A 27,664-nucleotide genomic window follows, 5' to 3' on the forward strand; every position below is an offset into this window, starting at 1 on the left:
GATCTTAGATCTCTTCAGAAATGGGAAGGGTTGGAAACACTTATTAGCGGCAGATCAAAAGCAGAGAGAAAATGAGCAGCTGCTCTAACTAAAAACTGCATCAGGCTCATGCTCTTTACTCCCCCAGAAGCGAGGAGTAAGTCACATTGAGACCAGCACTCCTCATTGATCAGTGTTTTTCCAGGCAGATCCCTCCCTAAGCCTATCAACCGACCCTTTGAACTCAAGCCGATCTGAGGACACAAGTTCCACAGCGTTTTTTTTAAGTTAGGTTTATTTAGCAATAGAAGTATGTACATGTAAGAGAATCCCCTGCAGCACGAGACATGCACAAAGCAGTGAGGGACTGAAAGTGGTGCTGCTCAATTGCCATCCTCATCACCTGTCATCCAACTTTACTCGGCAGTAGGGCCAAGATTAGAAATGGACAGGAGAGAAATGTATCAGTCCATGTGACAGAGTCTTCAAGGCAGAGCCTTCCCAGCAACTGGTATTAAAACAAGCGGGCGCCATAGCCAAATGTCTGTTTAATGCCCTCAAAGTAGTAGCGCTGCCAGCCTTGCTTTGTTCTTTCTTCCTCACTGGCAGGAATGCCCTTGCCTTCCAAGCACACCTCTGTCTCGCCACCTTTGTCAGTAAAGTTCAAGGTAATTGTTGCGAAGTGCCCTAGAGGAACCAAAGCAAATCTGTCAGCAGTGTGCAGTATATCATATGCTGCCCCAAAGAGCTATTCTGCTCCTCCTCTCACACAGCACCACTTAAAAGACTCCTCAGGATCTTTCCCAGAGGATCTATTTATGACAGCTGAGGGCCTTCCTCAGAGCGAGGAGAGGGCTCCCTCTTTGTGGGGTTTGAAGCAGTTGCAGCCACAGCTGAGCAAACTGCTACTTCATAATTCCTAATCCCTGGCTGCTGTTCTAAGTGGTGGCGGATGATTCTGACCTGATCATGTGGGATATGAAGCTGGGGTAAGGCTGGTGCAGTTCCCACAAAACTGTGTGTTCCCCAGTCACGAGCCAGAGTGTAGCGTGGCAAATGGGGCTGGAATCCTTCAAACACAGGCAAGGGCTGTAACACTATAGTCCATTTTTGGACTACTTACCAGCTGGCCAAGATTTAAATCTCCATTTCATAACAAGTTGCTTCTCAGGGACCTTGAAAAGAGAGAAAGACTGAGTAGCAATTTTTTGCAAATCCCACAGTCTAATAGAAAACAGCTAGCATTGTGTTGATCTGAAACCTTAGACATGCCTTGAGAAACACACACACATAGAGGAAAAGAGCCTTTGTGTCCTTTTCTTTCCACCCCTCTTCTAGGAAGGCAGGCCACAGTACAGCTCCAAACACTGAGACAGTGTCCCTGTCCACAAGACTTTAGTGGCAAGAGGGCTAAAAAGGGCCAGTCATTATCTTTACCATCCCTCACCTGCCTAATAAGTAAGTAAAAAAAAAAAAATTAAAAAAATTACACAAAGACAGGGCAGATGCATGACTGGAAGACACATTTTCTCCCCAGACTGAAATCCCATACATTACTCCATGCCATAAGGAATGCTTCGATAGCCACAACAATTACAGATAACTATTGGGCACCAGGTAGAACTCCATAATTAGCTAAATTAAGCATTGTTACAGAATTGATACCTCAAAAATAAAAAGGCTGCCCTTGAGCAAGACACACCAGCACTTGTCAATACTTACTAGGTCAACAAACTCTCCTGTGACACTGCCATCCAGCAACTGGAACTTGCCTCCTTTATCAGCTTCCAAGGTGGCTTGTGCATGGGTGAAAGCTTGGACCATCTGAAAAAAATTCAGGAGGAAACCTGTATTACCTGACACCATCTGCTTGCAAGCTTGTTGCCTAAGGCCTCCCACTCAGCTACATAAGTTCTGTATTAGGAGGTAAGTGAATAGTGTAAGGTCTTCAAAAAAAGACAAAACCGCTGCCCTGGCCAGAAAAGCAAGGTCATAGCTATTACAGCAGCATTCTGCCTGCCAAGGGAAAAGAACCACTCACTTTCACATTCTGTGCAGCATTCTGTAAGCCACACTTTCATTTACTCTGTGCATTCCTTAATGAAACCTAGTTCTAAGAAAAGGTCATATTTTTTGCCCCTTTTGAAAAGAAAAAAAAAAGGAGGAAGAAAAGACTAAGACCATGCTAAACAATAATACTACGTTGCTCTTCTTAAACTATGTAATAGTGTGCAGGAGAGTGAAAGCTATTCCCAAAGTACATTTTGATACCACCTAACCTTAAAAGGAAAAAAACAAAACAAAACCAAAAAGCACACAGCTGTAAAACCCAAGAGATCTGACCACATGCAGTAAGTGATACACCTACAGAGAGGTGCTGACAGCACTCTGCAACTGGCTTCTGGCTGGCATTAATCCCCTCTTGTCAGCTGCATGAAAAGATGTGTACATGAGCTTTAAGCAACTATTCTGCAGACCAGCTTTCTTGTTCCACTCTCGTGGATTGCGAGTATCCTACAGAATGCCTTGAAAAGCTTCTTAGGAACAACCTCTTATGTGCAAAGAACAATTCTCAGAACAAGCCTGGCATTACCTCCTGAGTAACAAACACCCTGTAGAGCTCTTCAGGAGATGTTAAAAAGGTGTCCTTCAAGCTGATCTTGCATGTAGGGATCTTGACTCCTATGGATTTAGACTGCGATGTGGCGGGACTGTTGCCAGTGGCCATCTAGCAAAACAACAAGCAAAAAAATCACACACATACTCTTCTCACAAAAAAATTAACAAGTGGTTCATGTATGCAAGAGAAAGAAACAAAGGCCTTTGGTAAAAACATAATTAGGTACAACCATATTTGAGTGTAAGAAGTAGATTGCTCTGCTTACATTAAGAAATATCATGTGCTGCAAATCAAAACCAGTCAGGCCTACATCACAGACTGCCAAATCCTGAATATATGTGTAACTCCTATAATATATATGTATTATAATTATATATATTTCTCTCCTATAAACAGCATATGTTGTTTTTGTAAGCCCCAGAATCTAATACTGTGTACCTGTCTTCAGAGATCCAAAAGCATGTTTGCACAGTTTTATTTACCTTGCGGTCTTCTGCTTTAGGAGCCACTGGAGGTGTTGTGTCCATATGTTCACCATTCACTGTGGGCAAAATCATGCCCTGGGTGAATTCTGGAAAGACAGGAATGTGTCCATGAAACTAATTGAAGACCAAGTAAAACTTTTTAACTGTTCTTTGAAATACACAGTCAGAAAGTGCTTCCTCGTTTCTCCCCTGCTCTTGCTAGCACCTGTAACCTGAAAGTTTTTTTAAAAAGTAAACAGACCTCTTTTTACAAGAAATTAATTCTTCTTGCCCTCTCTACTCTCCACCAAAGGCCATATCAGAAACTGCCTCCACTAACAGGAGTTCACCTCCTCTTCCTAGCCCAGACATATCAATCACTATCTTCCACATGTTGCTCTCATATGAATGTTAGCCTTACACTTACGTAGCTTTTTTCCTCTCTCACTCTCTAATATAGGGATGTCAAACTCATTTTCACCTGGGGTCACATCAGCCTCGCAGTTGCCTTCAAAGGGCCAAATGTAATTCCAGGACTGTATAAATGTAACTAGTCCTACATTTACAATGTCCTAAAATTACATTTGGCCTTTTGAAGGCAACCATGAGGCTGATGTGGCTCCAGGTGAAAATGAGTTTGACACCCTTGCTCTAATATAAACAGCAATCACATCTCAAAAACTTTCTGACAAACTAAACCAAGTGCTTCCTTTTCTTCTCCAACTGGTTCTCCATTTCTCATATCGCAGTACAGAATAAAGTTACTTCTAATTCCATCTTTCATTAATTTTTTTGACATGAGATGCCAGGCCTGCACACAGAAACCCAGAGAAGGTCTCACCAGTGCCCTGTGCAGCAGTTCGAGCACTTTAACTCCACCAGAAGCTTCACCCTCTTTCAGCTGTTCTACAGTGTCTAGAGACAGAAGTGCTTCTTGCCAAATGCTAACTATTTCAAAAGAGACATAAAAGTTACTGCTGTTGCTTTGATACCTTCCCGTTGAGATGGAGTAATGAAGCAATATTCACTCTCTCGTTACCCCCATGTCTTCTTTAGCATTAGCCCACATGGATTCCCAAAACACATCTCCCTTTCATTTACATACCTGTTTTGAGAGTGCTGATGTAAGTTTTCATTGCATCTCTAATTTTTTTTGCACCCTCTTGCTTCATCAGGGTCTTCAAGTTAGTGTCAGGCTCGTCTTTAGCAAGGCTGACATGGATCTAAGCAAGGACAAGTGCTGATTAACAAAGCCATACTTGCACGGTCCTTTTATTACTCAATTCAAGATCACAGTTAGACTTCAAATAAACTCTTTCACAAGCAGCAGTGCAGTTGATTAATCTTTCACTTAATCTCTCAGCCTATAGTAACGTATACATGTACCCAAACAGCTTCATCTGCTATCTAGAAGACATGAATCAATTTGATAAAGGTACAACATGATGGGGAGGGACTCTTTACCAGGGAGTGTAATGGCAGGATGAGGGTTAACAGTTTTAAACTGAAAGAGAGCAGATTTAGATTAGATATAAGTTACTGTGAGAGTGGTGAGACACTGGAACAGGTTGCCCAGAGAAGCTGTGGATGCCCCATCCCTGGAAGTGTTCAAGGCCAGCCTGGATGAGGCTTTGAGCAACCTGGTCTAGTGGAAGGTGACTCTGCCCATGACAGAGATGTTGGAACTGGATGATAAGGTTCCTTCCAACCCAAACCACTCTGTGATTCTATTAATTTAAACAGTCTTTAACACTAAAAAAGTTAAAGCAAATGTTCTAAAAAAAAGAACATTGAAGGACATACTAATGCTGTAAGGATTCCTGTTAGAACAGCCACACAGCCAGCAGCATTAACCTTGAGCTGTGCTTACCTCAACTTCATCAACATCATTTTCATCTGAGAGATTAGGAATCTCCACATAACCTTTGTATTTCACTCCTGTCTTTGAGGTGCCTGCAATTAAAATTATGTTGTTCAGATCAACATTTCTTACCCTGGTTGCTGTAAAAATAAACTTGTGCTGTATCACAATACAACACTTCCCTTTATTATTATTTCCTAAATCAGTTAAGTATCCTTATGTTTAGTATTATACTTGAGCCTGGCCTTGAAACAGGAGGGGAGAATATCACTCACCTGTCCATGCCAGCTTGATAGCCCACTCATAGAAGAAGATAAGCTTCCCTTTGCGGTTGTTAATGGAGGCCTCTCCATCCAGTTTGCTCACTTCTGTCACCTCACAAGCCCCCTCCTCACTCTCCACTCTGACAGGCAGAAGCAGAGTTTTCAGCCTCTCTGTGGACCAGTTGGAGGCATCTCGCTCCGTCCTGCGGGAAAACCGGGCGCAGTGAGAACCTGGGGCACTGCCAGCACACGGCAGGACTCCTCGGCTCGCCCCAGCGCCTCCTTGCCTGCCCCGCTCCACCACACACACACACGGCCCGGCCCGGGCACCCCCAGGCGTTCCCAGGCGCCTCCGACACACCAGCTCGGGCACCCCCCATGCAAACGGAGGTAGGGCCTTCCCGCGGCATCAGCCCGGACACCGCCACCTCAGCACCAACGCGCACGTAGGGGAGGGGGCCAGGGAGAGCCCCTCCCCGGGACAGCGGCCCCGCAGCCTCCCTGCGCTCGGGTCTCCCGCGGGGCGGCCCGGGCGGGTCTCAGCGCCGGCGGGCCGGGCCGCCCCGCTCACCAGTGCCAGTTGTTGACGTTGGTGGCGTCCGCCCGCTGCTCGACGATCCAGCGCGGGTCGCCCTCGCCCCACTTGGCCATCGGGACCGCCGCCGCCTCCTCCGCACCGACCGCCCGTGGAAACTGCTAGAACCGCCGGCCGCCGCGCCACCTCCCGGCTTCCGCCACCGGCACGGTCCCTTCCGGCGCCCTTCCTTCCTTCCTTCCTTTCCCCGCCCCGCTTCTTGGTTCCGCCGCGCTGCCTCGGCCCACGGGCTCCTCCTCTGTCCCCACCGGCCGACAGCCCCCGGAGCCGACCACGCCACCCCTCGCAGCCGCCCCGAGCCCAGCTGCCGGCAGCTCTACACCGAACACCGCAGCGCCCGCCGCGGCCCCCTGGGACTTGTAGTCCGGGCGCGGTGGCGGCGCAGCGCGCAGGGCACGCCGGTACTCGTAGTGCGCGAGCGGGGGAACGCCGGGCCGGGCCGCGGCGGGGGGACTGCGTGTCCCAGCGTGCCCCGCGGCAGCCGCCCTGTCCCGCCCCTCCGTGCCCGGCCCGTGGCGGCGCCTGGCGCGGGAAGGTGAGCGGGGCCGGGGGGCGGCGGGGCGGGGCCGGGAGCCGGGACACGGGCGGCGATTCCCCGCAGACAGCCGCTGCCCTGAGGCAGCCGCGTGGTGCCGTTGCAGATGAGCAGGGCGCGGGCGGACGAGGAGGAGTACTGGCACAGCTCCAAGTTCCGGGCCTTCACCTTCGACGACGAGGATGACGAGCTCTCGCAGGTAGGGTCCGGTCCCGGGTCTGCAGGGGCACCGCGGCCCGGCCTGACTCCCCCGGGCAGGGCCCCGCACGGCCGTCTGAGCCCAGGCCTTGTCCTGGCGCTTCCTCCGCGCTCCGAGGAAGGGGTGGGCGCTCCCTCCTCCCTGTGTGGAGGCCACTGCGGGCTCTCGGCTCGGCCCCCACCAGCACCCGCTCCGGTGTCCCCTTAGGACCGTGTTGCCCCGCCTGTGCACCCATCTGCATCTCCTGCTGTTTGAGCTGGCAGTGTCTGTGTAGGTGTCAGTGGCCTTTGCATCCCCAGTGGTGAGGAAGGGCACCCACAGGCACAAAAGATCTTCTCCAGAAGATGTGGTGCAAGCTGAAGAAGCTGTGCTCAGAGTTCTGAGGGAGATCGTGCCAGAGTAATAGGAAACAAAACACACTCTGCAACAGGGCTGGTTTTTATGCAAGCTCTTACATTTTGTCATAGCTAAAGGAATCCAAACGGGCAGTGAATAGCCTCCGGGATATCGTCGATGATGATGATGATGACGACCTTGAGAGAGTCAGCTGGAGCGGAGAACCTGTGGGAAGTAAGTGTAGAGGTACTGCAAGTTATTCTTGAGGCAGAGGGAGTTTAAAATTACCACTTAAATAATGTCATTTTAGTTGAGATCAGGAGTGCTACTTGCTATCAAATCCTGTGTATCTATTCTAATTCTAGTTTCCTCAGGTCACATTGTGAGCCGCTTGATTTACCTGTGTGGATCCACTGAAAAGAGAGTGAGCAGAAGCCCAGATTACATAAAAGTGTTCACACAAGTGGAGGGAGTTCATTGTGTTTTTCCCAATATGTAGCCCATCTTAGAGCAGATATTTTGGAGGTTATGGCTTGATATTCATCATACTCACCTGGCCTGCAAGATTCATTTCCGTCATACTGCTGCCTGAAATAGCACCCCATAAAATACTCTGTGCTTTGTCCACACAGCACTTTAAGGAGATATTCCAAGGTTTAGTGTGTGTTTGTAGACTGACCCTTATGCTTGAAGTTTGAAAGGGAATTGTAAGCATTAAGCAAATGCGGTTTTAGTGATGATGGGAATGATCTCATGACCCAGGCACAATACTGTCTGCCACACTTTGGAGTTCATGACCCGCACACTATGTGGCACTTGCTAGCTGGTGCCAAACAGTGATAATTTACATTTGGATCACCCAGAGGACCTTCAACAGTCTGTTCTTCTTGTCCTGTGCTGTTGCTCCTCCTTCTGGTTCAGGCTGTTTCTTTCTCATCCGAGGTCTCTACCTATCAGCTTTTTTGCTCTATCACCCTGTCCTAAAATGTGCATGTTGTGCAGCTGCTTGAAAAGAAGGGAAAGCTGTGTCTGGAATAAGCAGGAGGGAGACATATGCATCGTTGCCAGCAGCATATGCACATTGATAGCTGTTTTGTGTGCATGGGGAGGAAAACTATCTTAGTGTTCCAGTGTTCAGGCAGTTACGCTCTTAACGCATCTGTAATTTGAGGTAAGCCAGGTATTCTCTGTCTTGCTCTGTACCTTTAGAGCAAGGATTATGCTTTACTACATGCAACAACATGTAAATGTTTGGTGATGTATACATTTTTTTTATATAAGCCATAAACAGCTGTACAATGCTGCTGAAATCAACCATTTCTGGAGGACAATGCACAACTGTTTAACAAGCAGTATTACACAAGATTGGGATCCTGTGTGCTGCATCTACTTAGTGCCAAGGGTCAAAGGTATCAGGATGTGCTAGTACAGAACTGACCAGGACACACTTGGTAACATCCTGCTGTGCCGTAAGATCGTTCTTTACAGACTGTTTTTCTCTTTCTCTGTTATAAATGACCTCTGTCTGCACATAGGTATCTCCTGGTCAATCAAAGAGACAGCCTCCAGCAGCAACAGCTCACTGGAGGGCCGAGACTCCAGCCTACAGAAGGGCTCTTCGTCTTATGCTGCTTTACCAAAACAAGTTTCTTCCTACTCCCTAAGCAGTCTATTCAAAGGTAAGGTTCATCTTGTACAATATGGACAAATGGCTTTTCCCTCAAGAGTGTCAAGAGGCAATTGTGTTATCTTACAAAAATAATTTTATCTTAAGTGTATTAATTGCAAAGCAGGGAAGCTGAGATCTCTCCTTAGTGTGAGAGTGTATCACTGGTCAGAAATTGGAGATGGTCTTATGCAGAAGATTGCATGCTCTTGTGGTACAGGAGGGGGCTTTGGAGATTATGGCGTCTTAAAAGCCAGATTCCATGGAACAGCAAGGTAGAGCACAGCACTGTACAGCAATCTGTTTGGTGGAAAAGAGAAGGTTACAAAGGGACTGGCTCGACCCATGTGCCCCTCATTTGATCTTCAGTACGGTAGACAGGTTGATTTTTCTTTATTTGGAGCTCAGCTGACTGTTGTTAATGCTATAGTTGGTTCAACAAACACATGGCAGCAGGAATGGTAGCATAGCTGGTTAGAGGGAGAACAGCACAGCAGGCCATAGGGAGACCTACACAGCTTGCAAGAGTTCAGCTCTGTTGTCTCACAGCCAGACAACAAACCAGCTTTCATTTGTCTCTCTTTCTCTGGGGTGTTTTTTCTACTCTCAACTTTGATATACAGTGATAACGAAAGGCATCCAAATCGCAGCCCTGGTGAACGAAGCTGTCCATGTTTCCATGGCCTAGCGCTGTGTGCTTGAGCCTCTGCTCTGCAGGTAGATGGGTGAATTCAGGCTTTCTCACCTCCCCTGGCCTCAGAAACAGGAGGGTAGATAGGACCAGGCTGTGATGTGATTTGTGATGCCGCGGACAACTTCAAAGGCTTAGACTGCAAGCGAGCCCCAGCTCTACCAGTGTAGTGTGAATCGCTATACAGAGTGGCTCATTCCACAGTAGCGTAGCTGCGGCGTACTGGCTTGCAGTCTAGGTTCGTGTTCCCCCTGCAAGAAATGTTGCTGGTGAAGAGACTGTCTCTCATTAGTGTTTGTTTTGATTTCAGGACGAAACAAACTTCCAAGTTTCCAGTCCCTTTCAGATGGTAAGTTTTGAATCCCCACCTAATTTTAGGAGAGGTGCAGATTTACTTAAACCAAAGCGTTTCCAAAAAAAAAGGGAAGTGTCATCTTCCTTATGTGGCAGAAAGGGGAACTGAAACCTGGGTTGTCTGAAAGTTATTCAGCAAAGAAGAGAACAAATTAGCATGATGGCTTGGGATGATCTGCTTATGTACAACTGATGACTGTTGGGTTTAGAGCAACTTTGTGTTGCCATTTGTTGCCTGAGTTTGGGTCTTCTTCCACAAAAACCAAGAAAAGGGTGTTTTTGGAAGTGGATGTGAATCAGGATTTTGATGCGCTACTCAACTTTGCCTTTCCCTCTCAGCCCTCTCTGACACAGGAGTTAAAAACTACGCCCCAGAGCTGCGCAGACCGAAAGCTGAGTACAAGGTGAGCAGCCTGTGTTTGTAGCGTGCTGACATCAGAGTACCGCCAGGAGAAGTTCCTGCTCTGTTGGTTTCTTGGGAAGCGATTAATTGCTATTTCAGACAGCAGAGGGCAATGCAGGCAATAGGACAGGGAGCTGCAAAATGCGGCCTTACAGTAATTCAGGTGTTTTCCGCTTTTGCTTGGAACTAGGGAGCTTTGCTGGGGGTCTTGGTTACTTCTTCTAATGAATGGCTGAGCAGTCTTTATTAAAAGGATTTCTAAATAGTGCTTTGCCTGTAAGCTGCTTTCATGCTTGGTCAGATGAATTGGCATCATGTGTGCTTTTTAATTTTTTTTTACATCTAAAGGCTTTTAAAATTCTTGTTCATGAGTCACTGGGACAGCACAGAGGGAGCTGCACAGAGGTGGAATTCCAGTTGGCAGGAATGTTCTTCTTGCAGATAGCCAGTGTTAGGTGTTGCAGAATCTAGTGGATTTTGGAACCGGGTGGATTCTCCCCACCATTACATATTTGAGGTTGTGGTCCATGTCTCCCTGTCCCTCCAGTAACAGGATGGAACACATATTCCAAACAGATACAGACATGCACAGCACTAACACAGCTGTCCACACAGCCTGATACAAACAGAAACCAACAGACACGTAAGCAAACAACACTTGAGCGTGATCCTGAGCCTCCTTTCTGTCTGACCAGGATTGAATTCCACTAGTGGAATTCAATCTATTGAATCTATTCAATCTATAGAATCTATTCAATCTATAGAATTCCACTATTGAATTCTATCACACATTCTATGGGTCTCTCTAGTAGCTGGTCTTACACATCCAGTTAGTTTTGTAGCTGAATCCCAGACCCCTTTCTTTTCCAGTTGCTGGCACCTGGACCCTTGAGCCCCTGGACTTTATGCTCCCATTCTGGTTCCTGGTACTCAGGCTGTTTATTCCACTCACTGGCTGGTTGTGTTTGTGTTCTCTAGTGTTCATACAAATACATACACTTGGAATAGAGAGCCCACCCACACAGAAAGTGGTTAAATATATAATTTAGTGGGAATATAAGACTGCAGTGATCTATTTCAGGGCTTAGTCAGGCACAGGAACTAGCTGCTTGTTTAAACTTGGCTGGCACCCTATGGCCCCTTGTCCCTCTTATTTTCCCATGCTTGTTCCTGACCAATTTATTTTGATCCCTCCCTTTCCCTGCTTTTTGTCTTTCCCATAAACTTCTCTAACAAGCCTCACACACTTACAAAATCCTCTTAGGACATCATTCCCCTGCATCTCATGCTAAGTCCTGTACCTCTGTAGGGTTGCATGGTGTTTGGAGAAAGTTTTTTTTGGTTTACTCATCTTGGAGGGTTTTACACAACAAGTAATGACCTAATCTGTCTTATTTGATGGTGACACTGAGTGGCCAAGTCACTGTGCTCAGATTGCACTGATTAGATTACTGAGTTTTCTCCACCTGTCCTTGGCCATCTGATCCTCACCAGGTTGTCAAGTTTATGTTGATTAGCCATTAATCACCTAACCTAACAGGCAGCACTTCCTGAAAGCGCAGCAGGAGAGATAGGTGTGCCCTGTTGTGTTCTGTGCCTGCAGGGGCAGGGAAGTAGGAAGGAGAAGGGTGGTATAGTCCCTTAAAAACAGGTAGGAGTGTTGTTAAGTGGGGTGGAGCAGTGAAGGGACAGTTAGTGGCAGCTCTGACAGTGACAGGCTGAGGAGCTGTCTCTGACCGGAGGTGCTATAGGGAACTCTGGTGCTCAGGACATTTGACACTCAGCTAGATATTGACTTGAGAGACTTATGTGCAGTTTTCCCCTAGTAGGACTGGGTCAGCCCTTTTTTACTGAGACTTGGGCTTTCAGTAAGCTTTCAATGAATTTAAAATTCAATACCCTCACAGCTGGTTCTGATTACTCCCTTTTTCTGGCTCTTTCTGGCTTGAGTGCCTCACAAAGACTCAGATGCCTTCTTGGAGCCTGAGTTCAGGAGTGGTTCAGACCACCACCACATCTTATCCAATGCTTCCAGAATGTGGCGTCTGCAGAGAAAGAACTCTGGTTGTTGCAGCAGTGGTAGCATATTACTTCAGATGGTGTAGCTACAGGGTTCAGTGCTCTTGTCACACTGTACTAGTCCTGTGCGACTCTCCAGGCACTTGCATGAGGCTGTTGTCCCTGTGGTTTCCACGCTGCTGTGGAAGGCTCACCAGCAGAAATCTGTCCAAATTGTAGCTAAAAATTGACTCCTTCCCCCTCAGTTTTGGGTTTCTCAGTTTTGCATGTATTTTGTTCGTCCTTGTGAAAGCAACATCGGAGCTTTAATTTGTGTCATGGTTTAACCTGAGCTAGCAATATAACCATGATAGCTGCTCACTCACCCTCCTCCCCAGCCAGGGGAGAGAATCAAAAGGGGAGAAACTTAGACTGAGATAAACAGAGTTTAATAAAATAACAAAATACTAATACACTACTAGTAAATATGTATATATAATAGAAATAGAATATAAAAGAAAAGATACTCAATGCAATTCCTCACGAACTCCATCCACACTGAGCAGCCAGTCCCAGGGAGCAGCACCTGGTGCCAACAGCTGATCCTAGAGAGAGAATAGAGTGAAAGACAGAAAGGCCCAGAGGCCTCTGCGAATGGCAGGATGGCAAAAGGCCAAACTAAAGAAATTCCCAAAGAGAAGTCCCCCAAACTGTCCTGACTCCAACAAAGAGAGCAAAGAAGCGAGAGAGAGACCAGAAGATCCCAACTTTCCTTAAATATGAAGCATGACGCTAATGGGATGGAATACTCTTATTCATCAGTCTGGATGTCAGTCAAGCTCTGCCCCATCCATGTCCCCCTTCCTTGATGCCTCACACCTGTGGGCAGAGGGCTCAGAATGTCCTTGGCTCTCACACCAGAGCAATTAAAAACATTATCTCTTTTCCAGGCTTTTAACTCTTGTTCTTGAACTAAGTCTAAATAATGACCATGCTAGCTATAAAAAAAGAAAGGTTTCTAAGTGCATGAAGAAAATTAACTCATTTTCAGTCAAACCAGCACAATTTGCAAGGACAGTCTGTTGAAGTGCACTTCTTATAAAGGGTATGACTAAGGACCTTACTGAGGCAATAGAAAGACTGCATTAACATCTGAGCCTCCAGCTTCTGTCCCCATCATCATGCAGGGTCTGGGGGCCCAGCATCTGCACGTGAACACTGTAGGGACACATCCTACTAACAACCTCTTGGAGCAGCTGAATGGTAAGTCTGAGAAGTCACACGTGGGCCATCAATCTGATCCAGCACAAGTAGAAAGCAGCTTGGGAATTGCTGGCGTGATGCAGTCTGATGCAGCTTGAGAGCTCTATTTTTCTTGTGGCAGGATTACAGCAGTGACTGGAGCCCCAAAGATACAGTCAGGCGGATGCAAAGGGGCAAGGTAAGGACTTTCCCACCTGCTTGCAAGAGATGGAGAGTGGGTGGTCCTAAGCTGTTGCACACTTCCCAGTACTCCTGGATGTTCCAGGAGCAGGGAGGGGATCTGTGCTGTCTGCAGCATGTAGTGGGGAGGGTGCTTTGCCTGTCTGCTGCCGTGCCAGGTGGCAGAGTGCTAGGATCACACCAGCTCAGGAGTAACAGGAGACCTTCACAGTTTTGTAGCATTTTTTGACTTGAGTCATCCCCTCAGCTAGGCTCTGACAAGGAGGTATCTGTACCACTGTGTCCCTCTCTACCCTTTCTGCTCCCTTGGGCTGGGTTTACGGAAGAAATCTGGTGTGGGGCTTTGCTTCCTTTCTTAGTTGGTGGCAAATGAAGAGAGGAAGAAGCAACCTTGGTTACACTGGAGCTGGATTCTTAGTCTCGGCTGCATCCATTTGCAGTGAGCACACAGGGAGCTTGTGGTTTCACACTGCATGTGTCTCCTCAAAGGCTAAGGTGAACTAAAGGCTGAGAGAGGCCACAGTTACAGGGTAAGAAGGAGAAAGAGTTTTACAAATTCTGTGGAAAGGGCCCTACAAAGCTCCTTCCTCTTCTCAAGGCTGGTGGTTTGTGGCGTGTGAGGAAGTTTTGCCTCGTTATAAGGGTGTTGGTGCTGAATGTGCAATGTCTGCTGTCCTAGCCTGGACAGTAATGAGTGCTAACTTGGCCGCTCCCGTGGGCAGATTTGCTGGGATCACATGGTTTCAGCTAAATAAGAAGTTCTCTGCTAGTTGGGAGAGCAGTTATTCATGTTGCGGAGTGGCTTATGGGGGAATGATAGGTAGTACTTCTGATATGCTCTACAGCTACTTATACCTCCTCTATCTCCAGGTCTGCTCTCTAGAGAGATTTCGCTCCCTGCAAGACAAGCTGGTGCTCTTGGATGAAGCTGTGGCAGGGAACGATGGGAATGTCATTACAGCTGTGAGTCCTGCTGGGGCAATATAGGGCTAAGACTTCCATGGTGACACCACAGAGGGAGCTTGTGTGAATGCAGTCAGTTGGCCACCTGGTCTTGCAAGATGGGGTGTTATTCTTTACTTAAAACCAAGAAGTTATTGAAAAGTGGTGAAGCTTAAGACTGAGAAGTTCCATATTCTTGCTGGCTTTCTGATGCTCCACAGAATTCATGCCAGGTTAATAACAAGGAACCTGATCCTTCAGCCTTGTAGACCTTTGCAGCAACTTCTTGATGGCTGAAGTTAATCTGTTCATTGCAGCACAGAAGATTTGAGAGACCTCTCCAGTTTATTTGGCTTCTAAAGCATCAGGCAGCAAATGGGACCCTCAGAGCTTTCCTCATCCATGTCCTTTAAGCCCTTGGATCTCTCACGGAAAGGATTTTCTTTGTAAATCTTGGTCTCACTTTTCTAAGCTCCAGCGCAGGAGCTTAGGCAGGCATCCAGGCAGCTGTGTCCCTGGCTCACTGCTTGTCCCATGTCTAGTGGGTAGCAGAATTCAGTTCAGAGCTGTGTCTTCAGAGGCCCTTTGCAAAAGCTTCCACAGGCCTTGACCAGTTTGCTGTCTGTCTTGATTCTGGTGAAGGCTGGTCTGGTCAGCTAAGAACTGCCTCTCTGTGCTCACAGGTCCTGATATTCCTGAAGCGGACACTAAGGAGGGGTAAGTGTGACTGGGGCCAGGGTTTCTATAGTGTGTCAATTAAGGGCAGAGGGGATAGTTCTTTCACTGGGTGCAAGTCACGAAGAGAAGATCTGGCATATTGCTGTTTTACTGAGCATTAAATATTTTTGCAGCAAGTGTAACATGGGAGGGGAGATGGTGATGCCTGTAAAGGCCCCAAAGAGGAGCTTTAAGCAGTGGTAGTGATGGGGTGAATGAAAATGAATCTATAGGAGTAGCACACTGCTGTGAATTCAGGTGAATGGGCTCTTGTTCTGAGCTCTTTCCTTTAAGATTGTGCTTTGAGACGTGATAAGGTGGTTGAATCCTGCCAATGGCTTGCAACTCTATGCACCATGCTTAGCCCACTCTAGCTTGGTACTGCTAACTTACTTTACCCACCTGTATGTATCTCTTTTCCTGCAGAGATTTTGTTTCGGGAGCTGGAGGTGCGGCAGGTAGCCTTGTGTCATCTGATCCATTTCCTCAAAGAGTCGGGTGAGCAGAAGATGCTTCTGGATCTGCTGAGGTGAGGCTCTTGCCCAGCTTTGTGGTGGGGCTAAGCATGCTCATAGGAACCTGCCTCCAAGTTAATACCTGCTCATTCCCTTTTGCAGGTTCCTAGACCGGACTGAGGAAGTTGCTGTGAGTATTCCCAGGAGCAGAAGCTCCCTTTCCTCAGTGCAGAGGGAGTACAGTGGGTAGGGGGAGGCAGGCTGCAGGGTGTCTCATAGTCAGGCAAGAGATTTGCATCCCCATTTTGCCCTCTGGAGTCATTTGTCTCCCAAATCTGTGAGATTTGCTTCTTTTCCCCTCCTTCCAGCTGTCCCAGTACCGGGAACATTTGAACATCCAGGATGTAGAAAAAAGGAGGGAATTTCTGAAAGGCTGCATTGGGTAAGAAAAAATGCAAGAGGGTGGGAGGGATGTGGATGCTTTACAGAAGGTGGTAGTAAGAAAATCAGATCTCTGTCCCAGTGCCACAGCTTATGTATTTTGAGAGCTGATGTTGGTTTTGCCTCAGTGGGAGTGGGGTGTTATGGACGCAATGTAGACCAGAGAGGAAGAATTTGTAGTGATCAGTAGTCCAGCAGCTTTTGATGCTTACTTGGAGACAAAGATGCTTCAGGGACCTTCTGATCATTGACCCTTCAGGTTGTGAAGGATGAAAGCTCAGGTGCCTAAACACTTAAAGAAATGGGTAGCACTAGCTTTAGGGTGTTCTGTGAGAGATGCCACATAATTTTTCCTTCTCTGGAGCCTGTCTAGAAGAGAGCCAGTTGGAGAGGGCAACGAGGCAGGAACCACTCAGGTTGAGGAGAATGGGAGGTGTTCTCTACATCTCTGCCGGTGGGGAGCATGTTTGGTAGAGAAGAGCATCCTTCTAAGTGTACTGTGTTAAGAGCTGCTGACAGTGTCTCCTTCCTGTGTGTCTGGCTAGGCTGCCATTTTCAGCTGAGGATACCTCCCACATCCAAGACCATTATACCCTGTTGGAGCGACAGATCATCATTGAGGTATGAAATCTTCCTTGCTGGTCGGGAGGTGATTGGGACTCGCTGTGAGATCTCTGTCTGTCCCTGATTTATACCACTTTGAATCTAACCAGCCTACCCTGGCTACTGTAGTTTAACTGCTATCCAAGCTGCTGTGCCAGGCACATGTGAAATACCAGACCTAAGACTTCATGGCATGTTGAAGCTGTGCGTGAGCCTTGCTATCACAACACTCTCCCCAGGTCTTTACCCCGCAGCTGGGTTGGGCAGTTGTCCTGGCTCATGTTCAGCCTTTCTGTTTTCCTGTTTCCACAGGCCAATGATCGGCGCTTGGAGGCAGCTGGGCAGTCAGAGATATTTCAGAAATATCCTCGCAAAGCTTCAATTCTCAACATGCCACTAGTGACCACCCTCTTCTATTCCTGTTTCTACCACTACACAGAGGCTGAGGTGAGAATGATGTGGGAGAAGAGAAGGGTTACATCCCATCCGTGTAGCCCTCAATATGTGGGGTGGTTAAACTGGGACACATTAAGGAAAGAAGGGGATGGAGGTCACATTTCATCCTGCCGACAGATCTGGAAGAGCCCAGTTCCCCTTGTCCATCTGGGACCAGTTTGGAGTTTTATGCTCTAAGATGGGACATTCAACCTGGGACAGCCTGTCAGGGACCTGCCTCCTAGAAACAGCTGTCTTTTACTTCTGGCTCCAAGGAGTCAGAATTGGCCCTTCTTCCCATGAGGCCAACGTGTGTGATACAGGTCTTGGAAGTGCTGGTGGTCCACCAGGTACAGGTATAGGGGAAACCAAACTGGAGAGCTAATGGGGTGGCATAGTTGCTTTCTTCTGCCAGCTATTCCTCCTGTGGCACTGACATGAGCAAAAAGCAGTAGAAACTTAGGGAGATTCTACCCTGTGCAAGGCAAATGCCTTACAACAGGTGTCTGGACCTCTCCCGTGGCCTTTCTTGCTGAGTTTACACTGACTTGTCTGCTCTCTGTAGGGAACATTCAGCAGCCCGACTAACCTGAAGAAAACATTTAAGGTACGTGAATCTCCTGCTGTTGTGGCAGCACTAGCTGAAAATGCAGGCAGCCGAATTGTATTTAGTGAGGGAGCTGGCCAGGAGGAGTTTGAGGGGCTCAGCACTGAGATATGGAGGGGGGCATGGCATTCTCCTTGAGCAGGGCCATTCTAGAGGCTTAGAAAGGCAAGTGGGGAGCCATGTGGAGGCTTTCACTGAGTGTACCCTGGCTGCAGCAGCACTTGGAAATCTCTGCTTCCTGCTCTCTACAGTGCTGGCCCTGGCCTCAGGCAGCATCTCACCTCCTTACCTGGCTATTGGTGTGGGTCCTGACAGGGCTGGGGGCAGATGCCATTCCTGTCCAACCCACCCAGGCCTTCTGAGCTGTGCTAGTGCTCTGACTGCAGCTTTCTGCCTTGCAGATTCCTGATAAGCAGTATGTGCTGACTGCCCTGGCTGCCCGTGCCAAGCTGCGAGCCTGGGACGATGTGGACGCCCTCTTTACCACCAAGGTGAGCTGCGGAAGGTCTTGCTGGGGACTCAGTTCCAAGTTCTGATATCCAGTACTGATAGCTGGCTTGTTCTGGAGTTACCAGACAGACTTGTTTTATTTCAGCAGAGCCCAGCACCTCTGCTGCAGAGTGTTGTGATATGTTCCTCCTCTTCCTGCGTAAGACCTCTGCTGGGCCTGGCTTGGCTGCAGCAGCAAGGTCAGAGAAGGGGGCTGCCCTCATGCTTTGTCACCAAAGGGTTTGCTGCCATCCTATGCCCAGCCACTGCGTGAAAGGCTCTGCCAGTGGTGCATGTGGTGGCTGGTGGTGTACCTTGCTGGCACCAAGGGAAAACATTTTCTCGTGGATGGAGGGATTGCCCTTTAGGATTAACGTAGGGTTTGGCTCTCATTTCAGAACTGGCTGGGATACACCAAGAAGAAGGCACCTATTGGCTTCCATCGGGTGGTGGAGATCTTGCAGAGGAACAGTGCTCCTGTGCAGGTGTGCAAGGAATTGCTGCTTATGTCCCCCTGCTCTTTTTTGGGATTTGAGGTGTGAATGATTCCCCAAGGGAGCTGCTTCCTAGCTGGGAGTGGGAGAACAGCTTGTCGAGCTGCTGGAGGGCACAGCCCTCAGCTGAGTGACCTGTGCATTCACAGGATGGGTGGGTGGTAGTGAGGGCTCAGTCCTGGGTCTGACTGCAAGAGGGACAGCAGACCGAGAGCAGTGTGGCAGCTTTCTCCTCGCAGTGCATTGCCACCTTTGCTTGCTACATGAGCTATTCTTAGGCTTAATCTGGCTGGCAATGGCTAACCCAATCTATAGGAATGAGGTAGCCTATGATTCTGACCTTTGTGAACAAAATTTTACTGCCTCTGGGGTCCTGAGCTGTCTTGTCCTCATTACTTATTGCCGTGGGAAGGAAGGGGTCAAGTCTGCGACCAGCTATCTTGAAAGGCTTTGTGACTGCGGTGAGATAACGAGGCAGGATGTACCTGCAGAATAGAGCTGAGATGCTCTTCCTTCCCTCACAGGTGCTGCAGGAATATGTGCGCCTGGTGGAGGATGTGGAGACACGGTTGAACCTCGCCACCAAATACAAGTGCCATGATGTTGTCATTGAGGTAGGTCCCTGCTGCATGTGTGAAGACATGGGACAAGAGCCTGCTTTTTCTCCCTGGCTTTCCTGCTCTGCTGTGAGCCCCTGTTGGCATGTGTCTGTGCAGTTTGTTTACTGCTGTGGCCTGGGAGCAGTGATACAGTTCCCAGTGGAAGCCAAGTGAGCCACGAGAGTGGCTTCTACCATTTGTGCTGTGGAATTGTGTTGTGGTGGGAACTTGAGGGGCAATTGAAGAGTTGCCCTGCTCATCTACAGGGCACCATCTGTCTATGGAAGTGTCCTCTCCACTCAGCTGGGTACTGGTTTTGCTGTTTATCTAGACGTATAGAGATCTGAAGGATCGCATCCAGCTGACAGCGTATAAATGCAAGGTGGAGCGAGGCTCTGCAGATGAAGAGAAGATAAACAGCATTCTCAACAACATGGTAAGAAATGCCTACTTTTTCTTCCAGAGACTCTCATCAGAAATGGCCATAGATCAGGTGTAAGGGCATGGCTGTCCTACATGCTTTTTATCCCTGCTGGGAAACTATTCTTGTGTTTGGGGTTGCATTCAGTGTAGGAATGAAGGGTGAAACTGATGGAAGTAGCACCTCTGGACATAGTTGTCCTTATCAGGGATTGAGAGTCGTTAACTTGGCCCCTGAGGAATCTGTGTTCAGCACTGACGTTGGCCATGTCTTGTTCTCTCTTTTAGCAAATCCGATGGAAGAACTGAGCACCTGGGAAGCAGCCTGCTTGGCCTTTGCCTTGCCAGTGAAAGAGGAAACTGCAAAACCCAGTCCAGTGCCGGCAGAGCAACTGTTACTACTCATTGCATGATCAATGTTCACCAGTGACAGTGAGTGCCCGTGGCTTGTGGGACAGTGGTATTCAGGCTGGTTGAAAGCAGCTGCTCCAGTGTAGCCAGCAAAACCATGGTACTGATCCACCAGGGTTGATTCTTTTTGGAATCTAATTTCCTTTGAGTTGGCTATAAGCCAAGCTGTAAGCTTTTGTTTATGGAGGGATGTTGCTGGGCACAGGAAGGTTACATTTGCCCTGGGTGGTGCCTGGGCCTATTCTCACGAGAGGAACAGGTCCCTCACACTCATGGGTATCCCCACCAGACAATGCTGACCAGTCCCTGTAACACTCAAGCTGGCTTGGGCATCACCCAGTCAAGGCTCTGGCTGGAGGGAAGCCCACTAGAGCGTGTTCTCCCTACATCAAAGGGTGTGTTGGGGGAAAGGACCAGCTGCACCACAGAGCTCATATTTATTTTGGTTGGTATGTTCTGGCTCACCCTGGGAAAAGAGGTGGTGTATGAACTCCTGCAGAGAGCCAGGACAGCAGCTTCTGCCAGTATCCTTGTGCGGGCACTCTGCAGCTCTGGGAAGATCCATTTTTGAGGGAAGAATAGGCACCCAGCGTGGAGCTGGTCAGAGCCCTGCTGGGTTGGGTGGAGAGCAAGGAGGGACCCTTCTCAGTTGGAACAAACCTGCTGGCCCCAGCAGCAATTTTGTCTTGAGTGTGTTATGCCAGGAAGGATTGAATTGCACTTCCTCAGAAACACAAGTCCTCAAGCAACTGCTGGCTTCATCCTTCCAGACCTCACTTCAGTTCCTTAAATAAAGCTGTCTCTTTCTCCTTGGGCTGTTTATTTCCTTCCCTCACTGAGCACTCTGTGACTTTGTGTGCTAATCCTGAGCAATTTATCACACCTCCCACAAAGTGAGTATGCAGGGTGTTTTCTCATGTCCTGAAAAGCACAGTACGTGTCACCATGGAGTGGCTTTGCTTGCAGTAGTACATTACTTCACACCTTCAATGCCATCAGCACAGATAAATGAATTGTAATGTTGTAGGAGAGTTTGCTGCCGCAGGGATGGTCACGCAAAGGTGAAGGTTACCTGTGGTGAGAGAGCAGTCTGAGGGCAGGTTTGGGTTCCAGCCTCCCCGCTGCACTGTGCACTCAGGGTTTTTTCTGTGGTGTGGGTTTTTTCTTGTTTGTTTGTTTGGAGTTTTTGTTTGTTGTTTTTCCTCACAGAATCTTTTATGTTGGAAGGGATCTCTTGATCATCTAGTCCAATCCTGTTCAAGCAGGGTCACCTGGAACAGGCAGACCAGGACTGTGTCTATTTGGGTTTTCAGTATCTCCACAGCTGGAGATGACTCAGCTTCTCCGGGCAAGCCGTTCCTGAATTTGACCACCTTCACAATGAAAAGGTGTTTTATTGTTTTCAGATAGACTCTAGTGTTTCAGTTTGTGCCCACTGACTCTTGTTGTCAGTGAGTACTGCTGAAAAGAGTCTGGGTCCCTTTTCTTCATTTGCACTCATTGGATACTTAATTGATAAGTCCCCCCTGAGCCTTTTACAGGTTGGAGATGCTCCAGTATCTATATTTCCATCAGGTGCCCTAAGAGTCTGAGTGAGTGCTCCCCAGCCCGGGCCTGGAAGTGGGACTGCACTTCTGTGGACTTCTAACTGCACTTTTTTTCATAGCACTTCAGGCAGAACTCACTAAATAATGTTTTTCTGCCAAAAATATTAAAGGTATGGAAACTCCACCTTTTTATTGGGAAGTAGAGAATGCTGTTGTAAAAAATATATTTATTTTGTTGGAAATACACCATCCACCAAACTTTAATTTAGTTGTTTGCTTCTATTTACCAGTCCCATCTGAGTGTAGTGGAGACATTAACCCTGTTATTTGAATGCTGGCTAGTTTAAAGCCTGTGTCAGTTCAGTCCCCCTCATTTTTGTGGCTCTTCCAAACACTCCTAGTCATTTGCCAAGAGCCTGGTTGGTGACTGACACTCCGGGTGGTTAAATATTCACCCAACAGAGAAAACATCTCCCCAAATGAGTGGCAGTGCTGAAATGAAGATGTCCCTCTCCTTATTTTATGGCTGCAGGGTCAGTCATAGCAGCCGAGCTTCTTGCAGGGCTCTGAACACCCATCCAGTAAAGGAGATCAGCCTGCCTCATTGCAGCAACCGGTCGCTTGCAAACTGTCAGCTACCCCATAAACTCATACAAAACACGACAAGTAGGGAGGATGGTCCTCCAGGGAGATGCTTGGGACAATAAAATCCTCTTTCTAATCATCTCAGGGCATAGAGGAAGCAGGGATTATTAAATGGCTTTTTATAGGTCTTGAAACCCAGCCAGATCCCAAGGCTCGGTTGTTTCTGCTAAAGGCTTTAAAACAGCCTCATGAACTGGGGCCAGACAGCTGGAGTGCTGTGCATGTTTGCTTCTGGCAGAGAGGCTGCCTGCTGCGTGGAGCTCTGCTGCTGCCCTTTGCCATGCGGGAACCGTGGTGGGCAGCGACCAAAGTCCCTCTGTGCCACTTTGGGCAGGCAGCCAGCGGTCTCAGCCTGGGAGCGGTGGTTTGTGTTCCACTTGCATGTGGCAGAGCACAGGTAACCACACTGCCAGTGCCCAGAGGTGCTGGTTCTGTGGGCATTTGAGTCCCTTTCTCCTTGCCATCGCAGCAGGCCTGCAGAAGCAGGGGCTCACATGCTTTTATGACAATGCTCAGCTGGTGGCCTGTGTGGACATTGTGTTCCTCTGTTGCCTCCTGTCACATGTGCCATCTGTCTGCTCAGTCATTCAGCCTGCCATTGCTAAACCCTGTGTTGTGCACAGCCTCGTCACTGCCATTCCTCTCCTCAGGTAAAGCGGACCACATCATTTCAGAGCCTGGTCGTGCTACTGTTTAGGACAAGCATAGAGCACATGCTCTGGCCGAGCCAGAGCCATGCAGGAGCACAGCTCGTATTGCCCCTCACAATCTTATTGTGAAATGTCATTGCAAACCTTGTCATGGTTGGTCACTTCCCCAACTTCCCAACTGCTGGAGTCACAGGTACAGTTTAGTCTCAGCTTCCTGTTTGTCTAGAGGAAGTGGTAGACTTCGTGGCTATAAACCTGAAAACATGATCAAAAGGAGTCAAGGGAGCTCCAGACAAAACACAATGCTGGCATTGAAACCCCACTCTGGCCAGGGCCTCAGATTATCACTGCAAGATAACCTGTCATGAGATAGCGCAGGAAACAAGGTGCAAAGAAGCAGCCTGCAGTCTCCATGGTCGAAAAAGCAAACCCAGTGCATCAGGTTTCACCTTAAGCTGTTGCCGTAACTCTCCCAAGGGCTCTGAGTGGAGGAATATGAGCTGTACCCCCTGCTCCTGACCCCTGGGGGTGCCCAGCCTCTGTGGTCAGCCCAGTCCTGGCCATCTGCTGAGGTGACCAGTGAGGGGCCAAATATGACGCTGCTCTTCATGCCATGGGTGAGGCTGTTTACTGGCAAAAGGTTCACAGATCCTGCAAAGGATAACTGCTTCCTCCTTACCAGATGAACCTAGTTTTTCCCCCATCAGCTAAATCTGGGTGATGCTGGCTGTTGATTGATGGGCTGAGGGAGAGCAGACACGTAGTGGGGAACCAGCTGAGGAGATGAGAAGAGGAAGGAGAGACCTTGCTTGAGGGAATGTGCCTGCAGTGGGGAGGGACCCGGACCTCAATATGTTCCTGCACCACTGCATTTGTGGTATGACCTACGTGCATTGGGGGAGAAAGTGCAAGTGATGACTTTTACACTGCACCTTTTTTCTTCGTTCTTTTTTTTCTTTAAAAAGACCACTACATGGCAAAATTAAGAACCCTGCTGCAGCCATCTCTCCACTGGAAGCGTTAACACCCATGGACAATTTTAGCACAAGTCAATGGGGGTCAATCAAACAGGAAGCACCTTTCTGGCTGTTTAAGATGGCTGTTGGAAAGAAGTCATCATAAGAACCGTTAATGGGATGAATCCCAGCAGCCGTTGACTGACCCATGGATGGTGCGGTGGGGCATTCCCTGCGGCTTCCTCTGAGTTTCCTTCACTCAGGGCCTTAAGACTCCACGGTCCCATCCGTGCTGCGTGGCCACCTGCTCCGGCGCCGCGCAGCCCGGGAGCCTCCCTTCCCAGCGCCGGTGCTGCCCACGCTGGCTGCCCCGCTCTCGGGCTGCACAGCTCCTCTGCCACAGTGCCACCGTGAGGCCGCAGTGCCAGGGCCCCGCACAGAAGCCTGTCGGTGAGTGGGGGGCGAAGGGGACAGTCCCAGGGTGCTGCGAGCCCCTGCTGCTGTGCAGGCAACCTGCCCTGCGCTGCCCGAGGTAAAAGTTCTTTTTTCACTTAAAGTTGGTGGCACTTCTTCTAAGGAGTCATGCGCTATGGTTTCCCTGGCTGTATGACTCAAGGCTGCGTCTGGGCTGGCCGTAATTTTGTTAGTTAGGAGTGCAGTGTGGGGGAAAAAACCCTCCGAGAGAAATCCTGCCCCTGCACAGCTAAAGCTGCAGTGGAAGTAAGGTGCACAGAAGGGTGTAGTCATACATGAGAAGTGGATGGGCAAAATGAGGCGCTACCCTGTTTCCTCCAAAATAAGACAGGGTCTTATATTAATTTTTGCTCCAAAAGATGCTTAACTTTTTATGTGCATAGTTGCTTGAACACTATTTAAATTGACTTTTAAAATGAACTGTAACTAGGGCTTATTTTTGGAGTAGGGTTTCTATTTTGAGCATCCTCAAAAATCCTGAAAAATCATGCTAGGGTTTATTTTCAGGGTGGGTCTTATTTTCGGCAAAACAGGCTATGTGTCTCCTTCACCAATTTTTCTGCTTAGAGCCCAAGGGTTGCCCTTTCTTTCAGGAGCACTGCTGTCCATGGACCTGCCACCTGTTTCTAGAGCTACCATTTCCCTGCATGAAACAATAGTAGCTCTGAGGTTAAATCAGTGAGCAGGAGCTGAGATACACTTTTTGAGCAAGAACATGGCCCAAAATATTTTTATTTTCCCTCAGGCTCAACTTCTGTTTCCATGGCTGTGCTGTTCCTATTGCTGGCTGCTACCCCCCTCCATCGCAATTTCATTACACATTTCTGTGTGCACTTGTAATTCTCATGTTGCTGAACACTCTTAAAGCAGCTACAGTGCTCGTCAGGCAGTGATGGCAACATGGTTCTATGACTTTACATGCAGCCTGTAAAAGAGTGCTGTTTACTCAATGAGAATGACCTACAGAAAATACTAGACTTGTTACTATTAACTTCAGTATCCCTCACCTAAAATGATTCTAGATTAGAGGTTTCAAATAAACCAGCTCTGACTGATTGCCTGTGCAATTCCTCACAGGAGTGTGAGATAAGGATATCTCTTCACATCTGTATGCACACTGGTAATTAACATTTGATTTTGTTTGTCCTGCAGGGAAGAGTCGATACTGAATGGCTGGTGGCCTTTTTCTACACAGCCATGAACAGCAGCCTGTGGCAGGGTCTGCCTCACCAGAAGGCACTGGAGTTACTCTGTTTTCCTGAATGCTGCCCCATCTGTGCAGAGCAGAAAACTTCCTGCCCAGTTTATGTGCAAGAATTTTGTCAGCAAAGGTTTTGCCTCTTCAGTGACTCAAGAGGAGTAAGTAAAGGGTTAAACGATGAGGTACTGCTTGTCCAGGCTTCCTCTTTGCACTGAAATTTGCCTCATCCCACAGCTGAAGCATGGGTTGTCTTGCTATGTTGGATGCTGAACTGCGTGTTGCCCTTAAGACCACACACCTGCGAGAGAAGGTTGCCTTACATGATATATTAGCAATAAAAGACCTGGACTACCCTGCATTATTTTGTTCCTGGTTCCTGTTTGGCTAGTTATCAGGGTTGTCGGAAGCCACTGATCAGGACTGGGGCACTGGGTGAATAAAAAGAAATTCCTATGGGAATATCCAGAGAGGACAGTTCTTATAGGTAATGAACTTATGGCAGATCATGGACTAGACTATTAAGGATGTTAAGTCAGGGGAATAGTGCTTGACGGAAAGGACTCCTGCTTTTGCAGGGTTGTTCTAGAGCTATTAGGCTCAGTTTCGCTCCGCATGGCAAAGTAATGTCTGAAACACTTTAGATTCAAATCTCTGAGTCTGATTGTTTCTCAGAGATCCAAGAAAGAGACTCATAGTCAGACTCTGAAGAAAACCATTATTTGATAAATTATTAACAAGCTGGTTTGGACTGTTATTACCCATAAATGTTTCTACTTGTTTCCTCTTCCCAGAACCTTCCCCTGGTTTGACCTGACAGCTGCACAAGTGAGAGAGTCTCCCTTTAGCCAGCTGCTAGAAAAAAGTGAGTTTGTCCAGTGCCATCTTGCTCTACCACATCAAGCATCCTCTGGAGACTGGCCTATAAAGCAATGTGTGCTGGTCAGCACCAAGACATCTCTTACTTCAGCTGTAGTGGAGCCTGGTGTGACAATAGATGATGAGTCTCTATTCTCCACAACTGCTTCTGTCATTTTCTCAAAAACTCCAGAGGAAACTGCTGACTATGATTCTAAGTCCACATAAACTATAACAAAGCCCAAGGCAAAATGCTTTGCTGAGCTCTCATCCCAACTCCACCATGGGACTGAGTGGTGTAAAAACCAGCACTGTTCACTCCCAGACTCTTTAAAATATTCCAGCCAATAACCCTATGTACACACTTGCTTCTACAAGTTTCACTCTCTAGACGTGCTCAGCAAGCTTGTTTCTTCCTGACTGCTAGAGTCTTATTTTATTCTGACTTTGGTTATTACATAGTCATCTTGGCCTACAGACTGCTTCAGTTTCACTGGGTTTCTGTTGCAGTCTCGATAGAAACTGAATTACAAACCCAAATCGCAGTTATTTCATAGTGGCTACAGCTTTGGCATAAAGTACTAAACAGGATTGGACCCAGGGGATTTTTGTTTGTTTATGTGTTGTGTTTTGTTTTGTTTTTTTACATGGAGGATCTTGAGGATGCTGTTGATGGCAGATGAAATACTAATGACTTAGTCATGAGCACTCTTTTTGTTGAGCCAGGCTTTAATCAGCACTTATTCATACTTCCTTGCTGGTGGTGATGCACCCCCCCACCACCACACCACAGACTACACGATACTTCTTTCAAGGAAAAAGGAGGTAACTGGATGTTCTGTCTGAATCCACCCTGGACAAAGCATTTTTTTATTCCTTAAATACTCTCGTTCGGCTTACAGTATTTTCTTGTACTTCCTGCTGTCATCTATCATGTGTTTCAGTACTGTTTATTATGATAAACCACGGCCTGGGTTTGTCTCGCAGGAAATAAGTTCTGTGGTGAGGCCAGGGATTAGTTGTGCATGTTGTAAATAGGCCTCTCGCTTAATTATGGTTACTGAGAGCAGCTGGCACCACACCTGTATACCAGTTATTGTATAGCCATTTATCTTATGTCTGGGCTTTACAGTGAGCCCAGTCAGCGGACACCAAAGCCTGGGAAGAATCTATTCACTTGGGCTACAGGGAAGTTGTTATCAATCATTGGTAATTAAAATATGTCTAAAAAAGGTCTATGATTGGTTTTTTTTGTCTTTTTAATCAACTGTGAAGCGGAAATGAAAGACAGACAGTGGTACAGTCTGATTTATAGC

At 47.8% G+C, this 27,664-nt stretch overlaps 3 protein-coding genes across 5 annotated transcripts; 2 read left to right on the forward strand and 1 right to left on the reverse strand.

Annotated features, from left to right (window-relative positions):
- Nucleotides 1–263: 263 nt before the first annotated feature.
- On the reverse strand, nt 264–6,046 carry AHSA1 (activator of HSP90 ATPase activity 1). The gene is made up of 9 exons (XM_080345967.1): nt 5,759–6,046; nt 5,200–5,390; nt 4,934–5,016; nt 4,169–4,286; nt 3,082–3,170; nt 2,573–2,707; nt 1,702–1,803; nt 1,103–1,154; nt 264–666 (listed from the first exon to the last, which is right to left on the reverse strand). Exons 1-9 carry the CDS (start codon nt 5,836–5,838, stop codon nt 494–496), a joined length of 1,023 nt encoding a protein of 340 aa, XP_080202093.1. The 5' UTR covers nt 5,839–6,046; the 3' UTR covers nt 264–493.
- A 245-nt stretch (nt 6,047–6,291) lies between these two features.
- VIPAS39 (VPS33B interacting protein, apical-basolateral polarity regulator, spe-39 homolog) lies at nt 6,292–25,827 on the forward strand. Of its 3 annotated transcripts, none has more exons than XR_013922242.1 (20): nt 6,292–6,516; nt 6,984–7,086; nt 8,388–8,531; nt 9,520–9,558; nt 9,903–9,967; nt 13,349–13,405; nt 14,278–14,370; nt 15,033–15,066; nt 15,493–15,595; nt 15,684–15,711; nt 15,890–15,963; nt 16,508–16,583; nt 16,878–17,012; nt 17,566–17,607; nt 18,009–18,098; nt 18,495–18,581; nt 19,115–19,204; nt 19,521–19,625; nt 19,898–20,041; nt 25,445–25,827. XR_013922242.1 is itself a non-coding variant. In XM_080346253.1 (20 exons), exons 2-20 carry the CDS (start codon nt 6,424–6,426, stop codon nt 19,916–19,918), a joined length of 1,479 nt encoding a protein of 492 aa, XP_080202379.1. In that variant the 5' UTR covers nt 6,295–6,317; nt 6,405–6,423; the 3' UTR covers nt 19,919–20,827. The 3 variants fall into 3 exon arrangements, 1 of the variants encoding a protein (XP_080202379.1); XR_013922243.1 differs by lacking the exon at nt 25,445–25,827 and adding an exon at nt 23,828–23,918; XM_080346253.1 differs by lacking the exon at nt 25,445–25,827 and having other exon boundaries at nt 6,295–6,317; nt 6,405–6,516; nt 19,898–20,827.
- On the forward strand, nt 22,594–26,576 carry NOXRED1 (NADP dependent oxidoreductase domain containing 1; the record flags this gene model as incomplete). Its single annotated transcript, XM_080345239.1, is given in 6 exon segments — nt 22,594–22,609; nt 22,682–22,862; nt 25,370–25,373; nt 25,445–25,593; nt 25,595–25,651; nt 26,285–26,576. Coding segments are annotated over 6 exon segments (699 nt in total).
- Between the last annotated feature and the right edge of the window lie 1,088 nt (nt 26,577–27,664).

This window comes from Nesoenas mayeri (genome assembly GCF_963082525.1).
Source record: "Nesoenas mayeri genome assembly, chromosome: 5".
In the NCBI taxonomy this organism is placed as follows: domain Eukaryota; kingdom Metazoa; phylum Chordata; class Aves; order Columbiformes; family Columbidae; genus Nesoenas; species Nesoenas mayeri.

Bases quoted from the DNA above. Each gene is read 5' to 3' on its own strand.
- AHSA1 (XM_080345967.1), bottom strand. From the start codon at position 5,838: ATGGCCAAGTGGGGCGAGGGCGACCCGCGCTGGATCGTCGAGCAGCGG. The intron at 4,287-4,933 runs GTAAGCACAGCT...GTCCTTGCTTAG, and splicing joins ATGATGTTGATGAAGTTGAG to ATCCATGTCAGCCTTGCTAA. The intron at 3,171-4,168 runs GTATGTAAATGA...CTGTCTTTCCAG, and splicing joins CATCAGCACTCTCAAAACAG to AATTCACCCAGGGCATGATT.
- VIPAS39 (XM_080346253.1), top strand. From the start codon at position 6,424: ATGAGCAGGGCGCGGGCGGACGAGGAGGAGTACTGGCACAGCTCCAAG. The intron at 14,371-15,032 runs GTGAGTCCTGCT...CTGTGCTCACAG, and splicing joins ATGGGAATGTCATTACAGCT to GTCCTGATATTCCTGAAGCG. The intron at 15,596-15,683 runs GTGAGGCTCTTG...TCCCTTTTGCAG, and splicing joins ATGCTTCTGGATCTGCTGAG to GTTCCTAGACCGGACTGAGG.